The sequence below is a fragment of the Schistocerca serialis genome, chromosome 1 (genome assembly GCF_023864345.2).
Source record: "Schistocerca serialis cubense isolate TAMUIC-IGC-003099 chromosome 1, iqSchSeri2.2, whole genome shotgun sequence".
In the NCBI taxonomy this organism is placed as follows: domain Eukaryota; kingdom Metazoa; phylum Arthropoda; class Insecta; order Orthoptera; family Acrididae; genus Schistocerca; species Schistocerca serialis.
The window spans coordinates 307,310,930-307,327,787 of NC_064638.1; the positions used below are offsets into that span (position 1 = coordinate 307,310,930).

The following is a 16,858-nucleotide window of genomic DNA, read 5'->3' on the forward strand; positions in this document are numbered from 1 at the left end:
GGGTACAGCCGGTCATGCTTCCTGTCACGTAGCCAGCGTATGAAAGAAATCCATGGGGCTAGCGACCTCTGCTGGCGTTTCAGTCGTTGTCTGGTGGCCATTTGTAGCGTGGAATCTCTCAAGTGTCGGCTGTAAGAAAGACGGCTGCCCGCTTATCTTCTGAATAATGTGTGTTGCTGGTAGCAAAGGGGTAGGCCTCCGACACAGCGGGTTTGATGCAACTCCCCATGCTAATCTACCGCGTGAAAGTCTCTTCATCTCTGCATCATTGCTGCAAAATATATCAATTTGGGCTTGCTTGCTGTATTCAAACCTTGGTTCCGCCTACAAATTTTATCTAACACACTTCCCATCTTTACAAAATTGTCTGTTTCTTGATTCCTCAGGATTTGTCCTGTCAGCTTGTCCCTTCTTTTAGTCAAATTGTGCATAACTTTCTGTTTTCCTCTATTCGTTTCAGTACCTCCTCCTTAGTTATTCAATCTTGTCGTGTAATCGTCACCGTTCTTTGGTAGCATCATATTTCAGAAGCTTTTACTCTATCCCTGAATGGTTTATCGTTTACATTTGACTTCTGTACAAGGCTGCACTCCAAATATACTCGTAATTAGAAAATACTGCGTAAGATTTAAATTTACATTCAGTGTTTTAACAAATTTCTCTTTTTCAGAAATGCTTTTCTTACTACTGTAGGCCTGAATTTTATATTCTCTCTACTTTGGTCATCGTCAGTCATTTAGCTACCCAAAAAGCAAAAGTCATTGACTGCCTTCAGTGCCTCATTTTTTTTAATCTAATGCCCAAAGCACTGCCTGATGTTATTCGTTTGGATTTCATTTACTTTGCTTTTATATTGTTGACGTTTTCTTATACCCTCTTTTCAAGATATTGTCCATTATGTTCAAATATTCTAAGTCCTTTTCCTCCTCTAGTAAAATAAGAGTGGTATCAGCAAACCTCAAAAATTTTATTTCTTCTCCGTGAACGTGAATTCCCCCTCCAAATTTATCCTTGGTTTCCTTCATAGCTGCAGCCCTGTCGCACTTCTTTCTCAGCTACTGTTTTCCTTCCGTGTCGTCCCCTGAGCCCTGTAACTCCAATCTTGTTTCTTTAAAAGTTGTAGTTAATCTTCCGCTTCCTGTATTTTACCCTTGGTTTCTTCAGAGTTTCGAAGTGTGTATTCCAGTGTACAACGTCCAAAGCAATCTCTAAATCCTTAAATCCTATAAATGTTGGTTTGTCTTTCTTCAACCAACATAATATGATAAATTCTAGGATCAGTATAACCTCTTATGTTCGTACATTTTTCAGGAACCCAAATCTATCCTCTATGAGTTCAGCATCTATCAGCTTTTCCAATCTTCTGTAAATAATTCGTCTTAGTTATTTAACAACCACGACTTATTAAAATGGTAGTTCAGTAATATTTACAACTGTCAGCATCTATAGTTTTTGAATTGGAATTATTACATTCTTCTTAAAGTGTGAGGGTATTTCATCTGCCTCATAAATCTTGCAGACCAGATGGAAATATTTTTAGTGGCTGATTCACTAAAACATATCAATAATTCAGAAAGAATGCTTGAAAAACATTTTTTCGACGTAAGGCCTCCAGTGTTCTATCAGTTTCTTCCCACAATATCAAATATTCCGTCTTGTCTGAAGTTACTTGCTCATTCGTTTCCATAATACTTTCTTCAAGTTGATTGCATAAAAGCCTTTCACGTTTCAGCTTTCGCATTTTTGCTTAGTTCTGGCTTGCCATCTGAGCTCCAGATACTCATAATACAACTGCTTCTCTTTCCTCTAAGAGTCTCTTTCTTTTTCTTGTACTCTGCGTCTATCTGTTCCCTAACCAAGTGTGTTTCTGCAGCCTTGCATTTTCCTCTAGTCATTCCAGCTTTGCCATTTAGCACCTATTTTCATCTCGTGTTGCAAAAGTCTATATTCCCTCTTCATTTGCTGCACTTTTTTATTTTCTTCTTTCGTCAGTTAAATTCAGATTTTCATGTGCTATCCAAGGAATTCTAATGCATCTGCTCATTTTCCTATCTGATCCTATGCTGCCATTACTATTCCATCCCTCAAAGTACCCATCCGTCTTTCCATTCCGTTTCTTTCCTCTGTTTCCATCAATCGTTGTCTAATTCTTTGTTTCAAGCTCTGAACAACCCATCTCCTTAATTTCCTACTTTTCTGCAATATCAGTTTTAATCTGCAGTTCATAACCAATAATTTATGGTCAGAATTCGCATCTGCTTCCGGAAATGTTTTCGGTTTACATAATCAGTCTGTAAACTTTCTGTGTCTCGGAGTATCTTCCACGCATACGATCTTGCTCTTGAGATCTGTTACTGAACAATAAACAATAAAAAATCAGCAAAAAAGCTAACAGTATTACGAAAGAGGGTGAGCATCAGTACTATATTCAACGTTTCAAATAACGTGTAATAGCCCACATATCTACGTTCTTTGTTATATTCGACTACCATCGTCGTACAAGGCGCTTTTGTACACACATTGTTACCACACAGATAAAACGGAAGGAAGGTTGGGTTTAACGTCCCGTCGACGTCGAGGTCATTAGAGACGGAGCACAAGCTCGAATTGGGTCAAGGACGGGGAAGGGAATCGGCCGTGATCTTTCAAAGGAACCATACCGGCATTTGCCTAGAGCGATTTAGGGAAATTACGGAAAACATGTTTGGACGGCCGGACGCCGGGGTGAACCTGATGCGAGTCCAGTGTACTAACGACACTGTGCCATCCAGCTCGGTGGAAAAACACATATAAACACGCGAAACCGCACTTGATTAAAAATGGGACGTGGAACAGATGAGTTTCAGCGAAACAGTTAGCCAAACAACAACATTGTTTACCCGAAAAATCCGATAATTGAAGAAACGTTAGTTCAGTTTAATGGATGCACATAATCAAGCGGCGAATTATTGGGAAAAACACGTTTATGAGACGAACCCAAATTGCGACCTGGCCGCTTCTGATACACCTGTCTCTGCACGATATTGCTCTGTAAAAATTCAGTATCATTATATGCTTCCAAAAGATTTATGAAAATGTGATGTAAAACAAACCATCGGCTTATCGAATGCCCATAAAAGAGAAGGATCTATTACGCGAGCATGTACACTGAGTGGCATAAAAAGTGAACAACCCAGGAGGGAATGACGGAACGAAATGAAACTTCACGGGTTGAGAGTGTATGTAATTTCATTTCATTGATTGTAAAACCGAGTCAAATTCGCAAAGAAGTTGGCAGTATGAATCAGCTTACCAGTACGACGGTGCATCTCCTATAGCCTAGATGCATGCAGCGGTTCAGTTGGGAAGGGTGCCAGAACGCCGTTGTACACTCTCCTGAGCCGAGCTGTCCAACAACTGTTGAACAGATCCTTGATATATCGTGGATAATGGCAATGGGACGGATTTGACGTCCAAGCTGGTCCCACAAGTGTTCTGTTGACGACGAATCTGGGGATCCTGCTGGCCACAGGGATCTCTCAACATCACACACAGTGGCCTGTCGAAAAATGGTACCAAGGTGTAGTCCTGTGAGAGGTAACACATGAAGGGGCAAGTTGAAAAATGACACCAAGATGATTTCCTGTGAGAGATAACACATGAAGACATAAGGTGTCCGTGATGACGTACGTTTGTGCCATCAGAGTTACATTAACCACCACTTCCCATGAAATGAAGCTAAACCGAATGCCTCCCAATACAGTGATGCCAGGAGCGGTACTTCCGTGTGCGGCGGCGCGGTTCTTTCCGTCCCTTTACGACGAACCTGCACCTACCTGTGAACATTGTCTCAGCATATCATCAGCAGGGAAGCCGAATGAAACCTACTGTACTTCGGCATGAACTTTTCGGGAGAAAGTTTTCACGCAAATGAAAGGTTGGAAAATTTGTCCTCAATTAATATAGTCTGAAACTTAGGTGAACAAGTATCACTGCCAAGCCCGTGCTATTCTTAACACAGTCACTCACAATCCCTTTCACTCACGTTAGCAAGTTTATGGTGTTGCATTTCCAGAAAACGTAATAGCTACAAATATACGGATAGTTTTTGATTCAGAATGCTCGCCAAATATTAAGTCTGTCGGTACCAAATGCAGTCACAGTTTTTAGCCACCGACCTGCTCAATACGCCACGCGGAATATCTGTCTTTTCTCGCCACAAAATTCACTTAAAATTCCGAAATTTCTACACGCCCATCGGAATAATTATGCCGTCACTTTACCACACATTTAATGTATGAAACACTGCTAGATCCGGCAACTTATCATTTCCATCGGAACTACTACTACACACGTCCACTCTGTTTCATGGCTAGGCTCCGACACTTCTCTAGAACACTCCAAGTCTTCTCTACCAGCAGAGAAAGGCGGGCGAAGAATACTGCTTTACCATTGGTCAGTTTATTCAGCAGCCAATAGCAAAATAACATTCTCCCGCGTCAATCCGCGCTTTTCATCAATAACCAATCGCAAAATAGTAAACCTAACGACTGCACTTTTTACCGACGTAATTATCTAATATGCTGAAGTTTTGCTTATGCATAAAGTTATTTACTATTGTTATTTATACCTGAATTAACTTTCCCTTTACCATAAACTTACTTTACAAATCTATTCTACAAAAATCCCCTTTGTCCATATCCATACTTCTTCAAAATGTTCCCACACTAAATCCTACTACATAACTCGTTAAACAATTATCTTCATATTAACCTTAAACCACACTCACGCGTCATTCATACTACTAAAACACATTTATAACATTGTACATGCACAAAAAGACATAATAACACTTTATGAAAATACTAGAACAGTTCATGAAAACGTTCTATTACTTTAGTGCACTCTATTGGGCACAATGGAAACTAAAATCACAGTCCCCCTATCCAATATTGTCCTCTGTCGGCTGATACATAAACTACGTGCGCGTCCAGTCTCGCGTCACCATCTGTCACTCTACAGCTCTGAGACACATCTCCCACTTAACCCCCTCCAAGGCAGGTTCGGTATATGGAGCTACGCCTCACATGTTTCTCCAAATCATTGGGAGATTGGGACCGCTCCAGAAGTCGTTACCATACTCACCGACCATGATCATCTGTAATTAGCGCAGAACCACAGTTTATCGCTGAAAACATTGCGACGCCACTCATCAGTAGTCAAACTTCCCCGTCAAGACACCACAGTTGGTGTTAACAACAACCTGCCCATGGAACGGCAGTTCTCTAGTTCTCGGACCTCTGGTGCAAGGCGAAACAGAATGCTGCAGGGAGCCCATCACTCGGAATCTCGGGTAGCAGGCACAGATGTGCAGTGATTACGATGCGCTTGGCACACAATACGGCGATCCTGCCTTATGGTGGTCAGAGATAGTATACCGGAACCTTGCCAACGAATGTGCCTGACCTCAGGTTCGCACGCAGTCCAATGTCGGACGACTGTCACATCCAATTGCCCAAAAAATTTCAATTTTGCACGAGTCGACCAAACGACTACATGAGACCCACAGTTAAGACAATTTCAACTTCTTAGGTGCTGATAACACTGTCTCACGCAAGTTCGCGGCATCTCTGTGTCCTTTACAGTGGTCTCTCTACATGTGCCGCTCCTTGTATACGCAGTCCGGCCTGGAAACAACACTCAACGCGATTAACAATAATCCACGCTGGTGGCAGTTGTATCTGTCATAGAGAAATGCAACTCTAATCATTTACATACACACCTATTTTGTGTAAGGTAACGAAGATGCTCTGACATCCGAATATGACTTCACAGTCTTCCAGTTTTTTTGTCAGGCAGTGTACGTTAGTGGAATCAAGTTACTTTCACTAACGCGAGTGGCGGTCCTCGCAGTCACCTTACATGTTTCTGACTTGTTCGTGTTGTTTGGACGACGGTTTATTCAACATCTATATCTACACTCTCAAAGCCACTATACAGCCTATGGTAGTGATTACTCGCCTTGTACCAAGTGTTATGGTTGCCTTTCTTCCGATCCCTACGGGAGCGATACGTTAGAGATTGTTGTTTATTCGTAGATTTCTCATTTAAGTAAGTAAGCTTCCATGGGATAGTTTCCCCACAGTCCGCAAATTCCTCGACTGCGTGACGTCCTTTGGATTCTTGTGTATGGAGAAACACAAAAATAATTAACTTAGGGAACGGCAGTTAAAAAGGTAAAGATAGTTGATCAACATGACGAGAAGCCATAGAAACGATTCATCGTGCTTTGGGGATCGTCGAAAGAGTGCCACAGACCGTAGTTCGAGGAATTCATGCGGGTGTAGAAGAAAGAGAACAACATCAATGAGGTTAATGGCATTGTGAACTACTGTTATGATCTGAGAATCGCAAATACATAAATATAACCATTCAATGTTCTTACGAAAACAGTTAAATAAAGAAATATTTGTAATGTGTGTGTGTGTGTGTGTGTGTGTGTGTGTGTGTATGTGTGTGTGTGTTTGTGCGGTATGCATGTTTATGCATGCGCACGTACGTAAGGTAACTGTTCGCATTTATCTCTCATACAGTCTGCATGTGGAATCGCGTATTACAATTTCATAATGAAATTAAATTAAAACTATACATATCCTTACCTATACCCAGCAAAACATTGTCAAGTAGGTGACGTAGGGTAATTTCTGTCATAAATTAATATTTATTTCCATCACACTCACGAATGAGGTTTAGGAGGAATTAATGCTTGGACATGTTTATGCAACCCTACAATCTTTACAAACTGCATGAGCTCTATATTAGGGGGCTGAAGATTATTGTAGGTTTCCCTCTCCGAAAATTGTTCCTGGAAATTCAGCAAGTATGTTTTCGTGAGGTACACAGCATCTTTATCCTAAATTTTCGTAACACCCTATTTCGGTTATCTGCAACTGGCATTGTGCCTGATTCACTTCATTACACATTGTCACTCCCGAGTATCTGTATGACATGAATGTCTCTGATTGCGAACCGTTAAAGGTGTAGTGAAAGTCTACCATCTTTTTACGTTTACTGGTGGGCAAAACTCTAGATTCCTCTCTATTAAGCACAAGATGATAGTATTCTCACCAAGCTAGTATTAAATTTTAATCCACCTGTTCACTACCTGATCAAAAGTATCCGGACCCCTACTAGTGGACGTTGATACGGGATGCGTCAATCCCTTCCCCTTCTGATGGCTTCTGGGGACACTTTCCGCGAGGTGTCTGAATGGCTGTGGAGGTATTTCAACCCATTCTTTGTCAAGAGCCGATATTCAAGAAGGTAGTGATTTTGGACTTGGGATCTGTTGTTAAGTCGAATTTCTACTAACTCATTCCATTGGGGACATGTCGGGACTCTGGGCAGGCCAGCACATGTCAGGCATGTAATCATGTAATTGTCAACAAAACATTGCCTCACAGATGCTGCTTTATGACAGCAAGAGCTGTCAGTCTAGACTCAGCGGAGGAGCGCCTCTGAGGATGTCCAGCACAGTCTGGACGAAACGCCAGGAACAGAAGAGTTTCTTGGGCCACGATGTCACATCCCGAAAGGCTTACCAGCAACTACACACGTTTCCAGGTAACGTTCTCCAGGCATTCGCCCAACTCAAATCCTTCCATCGGATTGCCACAGGGTATAGCGTGATTCGCCACTCCGTATCACTCGTTCAGTCATCCATTGTCCGGTGGCATCGCTCTTTAAAGCTTCTCAAGCGCCCCATAGGACTGACTGCAGAAATGCGTGGTTTATGAAGAGCTGCTAGACCTTGGTGTGCATTTCTATTTAACACCCTACGCGTAGTCGTTTTGCTAGCTGGATTGTTGGTAGCGCTTTGGAGTTCACGAGTGGCTGTTACTAAAGGGACATCCAATAGCTATTCCACGTACGTAGTCACTGAACTCTTCTGACCAACCGGTTATGGTGTTACTGCATCTCTACTAACGGCACAATACTTCCTGCCTCCTTTTATACGGTCAGTTTCGTCTCTCGTGACATATAGTGGTCAATTCCGCATTACATAGGCGTGTCCTGATACATTTTCATCTGATAGTACATGTTTGTTACGTTACTGTACGACCATCGTATCTGTATGTTCGAACGGCTCTCCGGACACTATATTCTGGTGCACCATATATTAGTGCATAATTGCAAGTTCCCAATACGGTCAATGGTCTATATTCAGCAACCAATCACGAACTGTAATAATAGGTAAACTTCACAGTGGACACATCAGAAGATTGTGTGTATTGTGGCGGCATCAACATTGCTGCGGCGGGCAGTTGTCCGTTACAGCTGATAAGCAGTTGAAAAACGCGTGCCTCACATGTATTGCTCGTTCAAGACTTTGCTGAAATACTTGTTAACGCCCATTGGCTCCCGATCTCAAAATACTGAGCCTAGAGTCTTCTTCCGGCTGCAATTTTGATCATAATGGTTTGGAACGCCCTGTACAGCAACTTCTGCAAATATAATTTCTTAACAGATTCTTTTACATGTAAGCAATGATCGTTTATTTATTTCTTAAAGTGTGACTTTCGAATAAAAGGGATGATGAGTAGGTGAATACTTTCCTTTAAGGCTTATATAAATGTGTGGATTATTTACAAGGACTGATACACAACAACTACAAAACAAATAGATGAAACGAAAAGCAGAAAAAATACAGAGCACGGCGTTTGTAAATTTAAAAAAATATTTTACGGCTGAACCCAAGCATTCTGTGGCTAAAGATTAACATGCCGCCAAGGAAGGAAAAAACAGTAAAATTATTACCTATCATATTATCAAATGTAATGGAGAATTTAGATTGCAGGGTATTTTTCCAAAAACGCATGCGCTCGCTCATATTGTACATCGGGGACCGAACGGTCTTATGAAGTTAACCAATTCATTTGACTGCTCGCCCGAATTGTTGCCGTGTGTGCTGCAGCTACTCAGAAGTAAAATACAGCGCGTGCCTGACAAGCACAGCAGAACACTCACATGGACAATTTGAAAGCTTTTACCCTAGCAGAGAGATGGCGTTGTTATTAATGAAAAACTGCTTTTGTTTTCGACATTTTTTATGCTAAGCAACAATTCACAGATCATGTTAGCCAGTAAAACAATAACAAACAGAGATGTAGACCGTAATCTGACTAAGTAATAAGCTACACTAATTTATAATATGAAACGATACTATTATTTGCGATTATGGCCACTCACAATCCCCATCAGGCTTTACAGAGTACGCCCCACCACACACGCACCAGCGTAGTAAATAACCGATTCTCAAACTGTATACAGATACCAGAACACAAACAAAAGGAGACCGAAAAACACACAGCAATAGTTGGCAACACTACATAAAGTGAACACACAACCAACACACAGTCAAAGCGAAGTGTTCGAGTGAAATTGACGTGAAATCACCGAAAATCGACATTTTTGTGTTTGCGGTAGAACTAAGTACAACTCCAGGACCACACATATGGAATAATGAGTTCAGACAATCGTAGGTAGAATCAAGTATTAATTTAACCTTATGGAACTTGTACCAAAAAACGTCCTTACATAACAGTAAGAGAATGAGAAAAATCTTTACTATAGTAACATATCTGGACACATCACATAAAGCAGTTATTAATACACATAAAACAAAAATCTTTAAAATCTTTGGACACATCACATAAAGTAGTTATTAATCCACATAAAACAAATTCGTATTACAGGGCATTGAAAATCTTTCAAAAATAAAAATGAATGAAACACTTATGGCACAAAAAACAGCCTTCCATTAAGTTACGTAACGGAACGTAACTCTAGGAATAATTTTAGTACGCTGATACATGCTGCGCACTAACGTAGGACAATACATGAGAATACATAGTCTTTTATGGAGTTTGAAATAGTTATTTTATGTGTATTTCATTGAAATTTAGATGGAACCTTCACGCTTCTTCATTCTGAATAGTTAAGAAATGACTAGCCATATTTTGAAGATAATCCATTTGAAGGATATCCACAATACTCCAACCACAGACTTATTCGAAGAATTAATCGTGAGAAAATTTTGTGCAACTTGCACACCGTATTTAGTGTTTGACGCTGATCACTTCGCAACTACATTACCAACAGTCCTCAACGGATTTTTTGCTCAGATGACACCCAGTGACTAGTCCGCGCTGGAGTTACTGAACTCTCCTGTGGTCAATTTCGCGTTACATAGCCGTGGATATTTTTTATCAGATAGTGTATATGACAGCCGCATCGCCGGCATAAATTCTGGCACTGGACCCTGTTCTCTATAGCGAGTCATTCACGTATCAAATAAATGCTAATGGTGATATCACTCGCTCCTGGCCCACACTAAATATCACTTCCGTGTCTTCAGATGACCGTATATAGAAGTGTGCTGCGTTCTGCCTGCTAAGGAATTTTCAGTTAAACCGAAAGCCTGGTTGGATATCCCACTCAGACGTATTTCCTATTGTAGGCGTCAGTGTTGTGTTCAATAGAAAGCGTTGTGGAAGCTCAAAGAGCATTGATTGTGAAAAGGGCAATTTGAGATTCATGTGATAGTTACCTTCGGAAACTATTCGGGTTTTAGTGTGAAGAAAATAAATTTGTTTCAGGTAAGCAGCTGTGGATGGACAAATAATCTTCTTCTCAGTAATCCAAATTGTCAAACCTCATATGAACAAGATAGTGCACCATGTTGCTAAAAACATGAATTGCAACGACGTGAATTGAGTTCCGCCTGATTCGTATGCGACCCTCATAACGTAATTGTCTTGTAGAGACCCTAAACTCTGTTCGGTGCAGTCGTTTGACTATACAAAATGGTTGCTACAAGAGACCACTAGAGAACTTTGCTCTATATAACAATCAGTGCAGATGCAAAGTAATGCAAATGTCTGCCAGACACTCTGTTAATGTGTTCTCATTTACTTTTCAGCACGCCCGCGTACGTGTCAAAGTGATACGACAACCTTTCTGCTTAAACGATTGTTAGATGTCAAAAAATTGAAGATGACTCCGAACACAGTGCGACTTAAAGAAACATTGCATTGCACTTATCAAGTATACTGACGCAAATCAGTCGTAAGGATTCAGTTATATAAGTAATTTGCGCTACGATTAGTAATTCAGCATAATTTCCTATACCGTTATATCTCTTCTTTGCTAGAGAGCCTTTGCGTCTCGGTTTCCTCCTACTGGCAACCCAGGCAATTTTCGAGTCTTGAACTCTGAGCCCTCCTGGGAGAGACATCAGTGTCTCGCTAGCACCGTCTAGCGGCGCTCATCTAACCCGCAGCTCTGGTCTAGTGGCTAGCGCTACTGCCCCTAGAACATTGCGTTCCGGGATCGATTCCCGGCCGGGTTGGTGATTTTCTCTGCACGGAGACTCGGTGTTTGCATTGTCCTCATCATTTCATCATCATTCGTGATAGTGGCTAGATTGGACTGCGTAAAAAATTGGAGTGTGAAAAAATTGGGAGTTTGTACGGGTGCTGACGACCGCGCAGTTGAGCCCCCCACAAACCAATCATCATCATCATCATCATCATCATAACCACAAGCGTTTATGCTGAATGAATTTCCAGCAGTAAGTTAGACGTCTATAGCTGTAAATTGTATACCTGTCTTCGCCGCGCGCCCTCCCCCTTCTTCCCATCAACTCGTCGTCATCTCGCCTATGTGAATGATGTATTCTGAGTCGCACTTTTAGTGACGTCTCATTCTCTAACAAGGCCTAAAACACGAGAGTACAATGAAACACGTAGGCCTTCCGCTGTTCTGTACCAGTTATAAAGGTTGAATAACCTGCTGTGAAAAACATCATTAACAACTGACAGCATCTCCGAAGCCCTGCTTGCAAATTCGGGGCTAAATTCAGATCAAGGACAGCCGAAATACGTTTATGCGGAATTAAGTTTGTTCCGATGGGTCAAGCAACCATTGCATTTGGTCTGCAAGGCTATGTGTTTCTACTAATAGTTTTTGTCCTGTTTCAGGATGCACTCACCAGTCTGAGGAAGAATCTGCAAAACAAGTGGGACTTCATAACGATGCAAGCTGAAGAACAGGTAAATCAATCGCTTGTCGCTTAGGCAATAGTGATGCAGATTTTTTTTTAAAAATGCATTTTCCCATAAATTTCAGAGTTTCATAAACACTGGAAAAAGCGCATGAAATAAAGAATTACTTACTACATATATTGCTACTAGTACTACAACAATTTATACTACTTTTACTACAACAAAAATATTAGTAGGCCCTATAACTATAGCAGTCACCTTTACTATGATTCAGCAACAACCATTACTAAAACTTGTGCCATTAATACTAATACTACATTCTTGCTATTGTTTCCGTTGGTTATGTTTTGGTCACTCACCGTCAGAAAAGTTAAGTAAGATATTGCCTCGTTAGTTAGCTACACTGGTGTCCAAAATTGAAGCAATAAACCGCTATTTCTGCTTACTGCGTCTAATTCACGATATAATCATGCAAACTGTCAACAGATGTTCTGCATGAAAGGTGGCATTTCGGTCAACGGAAAACCACGCCAACGATGAGGTGAGGGCACCTGTCAAACGGAGTAGTGTGCATCTTCATATTTTCGCGGCGCAAATACCGATCCATAAAATTTCTGGGATGCAGCCGCATAAATTTGACCTCTTCTTCCAATATTTTGGCTGAATACCGTCCAGCCATCTTCAGAGTGAGCCGAGGTGACTGACGCTCCAGCACTTTCTCCGTCCTTTTAAAGCCGTGGACCGCACCACTGCGCATGCGGCCACAGATACCCAAGGCGCCAGAGACGTTAATCGGCACCAAAGACGTATGGCATATGCGTGGAAATAGATCTATGGCTGCGCAGTCGATCCACACGGTGATATCGATGTATCACAGTAAGCTGCATCGTCGCGACGTCTTTGCGATTTTATCACAGAAATTGCCAGATTCCAAGATTTGTTCAAGCTGAAGCCGCTATCTCTATTAATTAAATTCATCGCCAAGCGAATTTCAATTGCTTTCTTCGCTACTGAGTCCCAGATTGATGAAGTCGAGGCTAAAATTTCGACGTTATCGTACACCATAGAGTGCCCAGTGTCAATACAGTGCTCGGCCACCGCAGATTTATTAGGTTGTAAGAGCCGGGTGTACCTGCGGTGCTCTGTGCATCTCTCCTGGATAGTACGTGACGTCTGTCCGATGTATGAACGGCCGAACTCACAAGGGATCTTGTAAACCCCAGAATTCCGAAGCGCCAAATCATCTTTAACGGAACCCAGGGGTGCTGCTATCTTTGGTGGAGGGCGAAAAATCACTTTCACTTCATGCTTGCTGAGGACATTAGGTAACTTCATAGTGTTCGCTTGGCTTATCGAAGTTATTTCGTGTGAATTATCAAACTACAGTAAGAAGCAATTTTATGCTAACAATGCGAGAGCAGAAACGGCCGAAGGATGCCGTGCCGCGATTACAGATCGAACGACGGCTGAAGTCAAGGCACCCAGTAGATTGTGACAGGTGGACGCTGTAGGGCGAGACTCGCGAGCATAAACTGTAAGGGTCTTGCCGCAGCCACGAGCTGTTTCACCGAAGGTTTTGCTGTTATTAGTGGATTATAAAACGGCACATATTCTCTTTGAGCTGCCATCAGAACGACACCTTTGGCAGACAGTCGAAATGAGGTTTAAAAGATTACAGGAAGGAGTGGTCAGAAAGTTGCGGTTCAGTGTCTACGCTGCATGAAGTTTACCACGAGACCAGGAACAGACACAGCACTGTAGCATCCCGAGCGGGCAACAACACTTCCGCGTCCTACAGCGTTGGCAGATCCTGCAGATGGCCAGTTTTATTGGCGCCATAAGTGAATGACTCTCTGCGGCGGCTGGTCGGCGTCCAGGTCTTATGTCTAAGAGTTTATGTAGATACGTTAGAGACCTGGATTTTTCCACAAGTGTCAGAAATGCCGAAGTACGTTTCACGTGTCAGAGTCATTTCTAGACGTTTCAGGGGCCCCACATCACTACAGCTGCACACGCCCGACACCATTACAGAGCCTCGTCCAGCTTGTACAGTCCCCTGCTGACCTTCAGGGTCCATTGATTTAAGAGGTTTTCTCCATCCCGTACACGTCCATCCGCTCGATACAATTAGAAATGAGACTCGTCCGACCAGGAAACACGTTTCCAGTCATCAACAGTCCAATGTCGATGTTGACGAGTGCAGGCGAGGCGTAAAGCCTTGTGTCGTGCAGTCGTCGAGGGTACACCAGTGGGCCTTCGGCTCCGAAAGCCAGTATCGATGATGTTTCGTTGAATGAGTCGCACGCTGACGCTTGTTGATGGCCCAGCATTGAAATCTGCAACAATTTGCGGAAGGGTTGCACTTCTGTCACGTTGAACGATTCACTTCAGTCGTCGTTGGTCCCATTCTTGCAGAATCTTTTCCCGGCCGCAGCGGTCGGAGATTTGATGTTTTACCAGATTCCTGATATTCACGGTACACTCGTGAAATGCTCGTACGGGAGAATCCCCACTTCATCGCTACCTCAGAGATGCCGTGTCCCATTTCTCGTGCGCCGACTATAACACCACGTTCAAACTCACTTAAATCTTGATAACCGGCCACTGTAGCAGCAATAACCGATCTGACAACTGCTTGTTGTCCTATATAGGCGTTGGCTACCGGAGTGCCGTATTCCGCCTTGTTGCGTATCTCTATATTTGAATACGGATGTCTCTACCAGTTTCTTTGCCGTTTCAGTGTGTATTCACAGGCACTTGACAATGGTGATAAATTCCGAAATACTCTGTCTGAATAAAGATTAGTTAGTTATACGCAGCTATTTGGTGCCTCTTTCTAATAATAATACCACTGTCAGTGTTGAAACACTTTGTACGGTTACAACTGCGGAAATATCTGAGGTTTCGTGAAGCCCGGAGCGCACGGAGATGGCAGCTGAAGTCGTTTGCGGTTTTTGCAGGTGCGGCTGGCGAAGGAGCGCAAGAAGGGCGACAAGATCGTGAGCGACAGCCAGGAGCGCGCGTACTGGCGGGTGTACCGGCCGCCGCCCGGCTACACGCACCACCTGGAGCCCGCGCCCGTGCCCGCCTGGGGGCGCGCCGCCGCAGCCGCCGCGCGCGCCAAGAGGCGCTCCTCAGACGACGTCAAGCGTGAGGTGGGTGAGCGCCCGCCAATCGGCGACCTCGCACCTCGCATTCGCACTCACACGTGCGCGTTCCTGGTGCGGCACTAGAGGCTTCCTCCCAAAATACATACATAAAAAAAAAGTTTTGCATCATCCCGGTTCCCAGAACTCTTGAAGATAACCATTGCCTGTGGACACACACACAGTCCCTTTGACTGTTCAGAGATGTCACTAAACCCGCCCAAAGATGTAAACAACCACGCATGAGCAGCGCCTATTAGACGGAGGGGGTCTGACAGCCGATCAGTTCCAGTAATTCCACCAGGAAGATGTGCACGGCTCATGTTGCCTGTAGCACAACCATGTCTAGACGGTCAAAACCGCCGTTAGATCATATCCCCATTGTTACTTTGTGCCAGGAAAGTCTTTCAACAAGGCAAGTGTCCAGGCGTCTCGGAGCGTAGCAAAGCGATGTTGTTCGGACATGGAAGAGATACAGAGAGACATGCCTGGCTCAGGCCGCCCAAATGCTACCACTGCAGTGGATAACCGCTAACTACGGATTTCGGCTCGGAGGAACCCTGACAGAAACGCCACCATGCTGAATAATGCTTCTGGTGCAGCCACAGGACGTCGTGTTACGACTCAAACTGTGCGCAAAAGGCTGCATGATGCGCAACATTGCTGCCGATGTCAGTCGCGAGGTCCATCTTTGCAACCACGACACCATCCAGCGCGGTACAGATGAGCCCAACAACATGCCGAATGGATCGCTCAGGATTGGCATCACGTTCTCTTCGCGGATGAGTGTCGCATAAGCCTTCAAACAGACAATCAAATGGTTCAAATGGCTCTGAGCACTATGGGACCTAACATCTATGGTCATCAGTCCCCTAGAACTTAGAACTACCTAAACCTAACTAACCTAAGGACATCACAAAACACCCAGTCATCACGAGGCAGAGAAAATCCCTGGCCCCGCCGGGAATCGAACCCGGGAACCCAGGCGTGGGAAGCGAGAACGCTACCGCACGACCACGAGCTGCGGACAAACAGACAATCGTCGGAGATGTGTTTTCAGGCAACCCAGTCAGGGTGGCCGCCTTAGACACACTGTACGGCGAGTGCAACAGGGTGGAGGTTATATTTTAGGGTGGCATTATGCGGAGCCAACGTGTGCCGCTGGTGGTCATGGAAGGCCGATCAGATACAGTCATTCCACCAAGAAGGAGGTGCACGGCTCTTGTTGTCTGTAGTTCAACTATGTCTATACGGTCGATACCGCAGTTCCATCGCCTCCGCATTCTTACTTTGTGCCAGGAAGGGCTCCCAACAAGGGAAGTGTCCAGGCGTCTCGGAGTGAACCAAAACGATGTTGTTCGGACATGGAGGAGACACAGGGAGACAGGAAATGTCGATGACATGCCTCGCTCAGGCCGCTCGAGGGCTACTACTGTAGTGGATGACCGCTACCGACGGATTATGGCTCGGATTTCGTGTTACGACTCAAACTGCGCGCAGTAGGCAGCATGATGCGCAACTTCAGTCTCGACGTCCATGGCGAGGTCCATCTTTGCAACCACGATATCATGCAGCGCAGTACAGATGGGACCAACGACATGCCGAATGGACCGCTCAGGATTGGCATCACGTTCTCTTCACTGATGATTGTCGCATGTGCCTTCAACC

At 43.7% G+C, this 16,858-nt stretch overlaps 1 protein-coding gene across 1 annotated transcript in view; it reads left to right on the plus strand.

The window, feature by feature from the left end:
- LOC126469208 (regulator of G-protein signaling 11) overlaps window positions 1-16,858 on the plus strand; it is a 183,045-nt gene that overhangs the window by 75,977 nt on the left and 90,210 nt on the right. Inside the window, exons 5-6 of the mRNA XM_050096618.1 lie at window positions 12,021-12,092; window positions 15,005-15,138. Of these exons, the coding sequence (XP_049952575.1) occupies window positions 12,021-12,092; window positions 15,005-15,138 (206 nt within the window). The remainder of the gene's footprint in view (window positions 1-12,020; window positions 12,093-15,004; window positions 15,139-16,858) is intronic.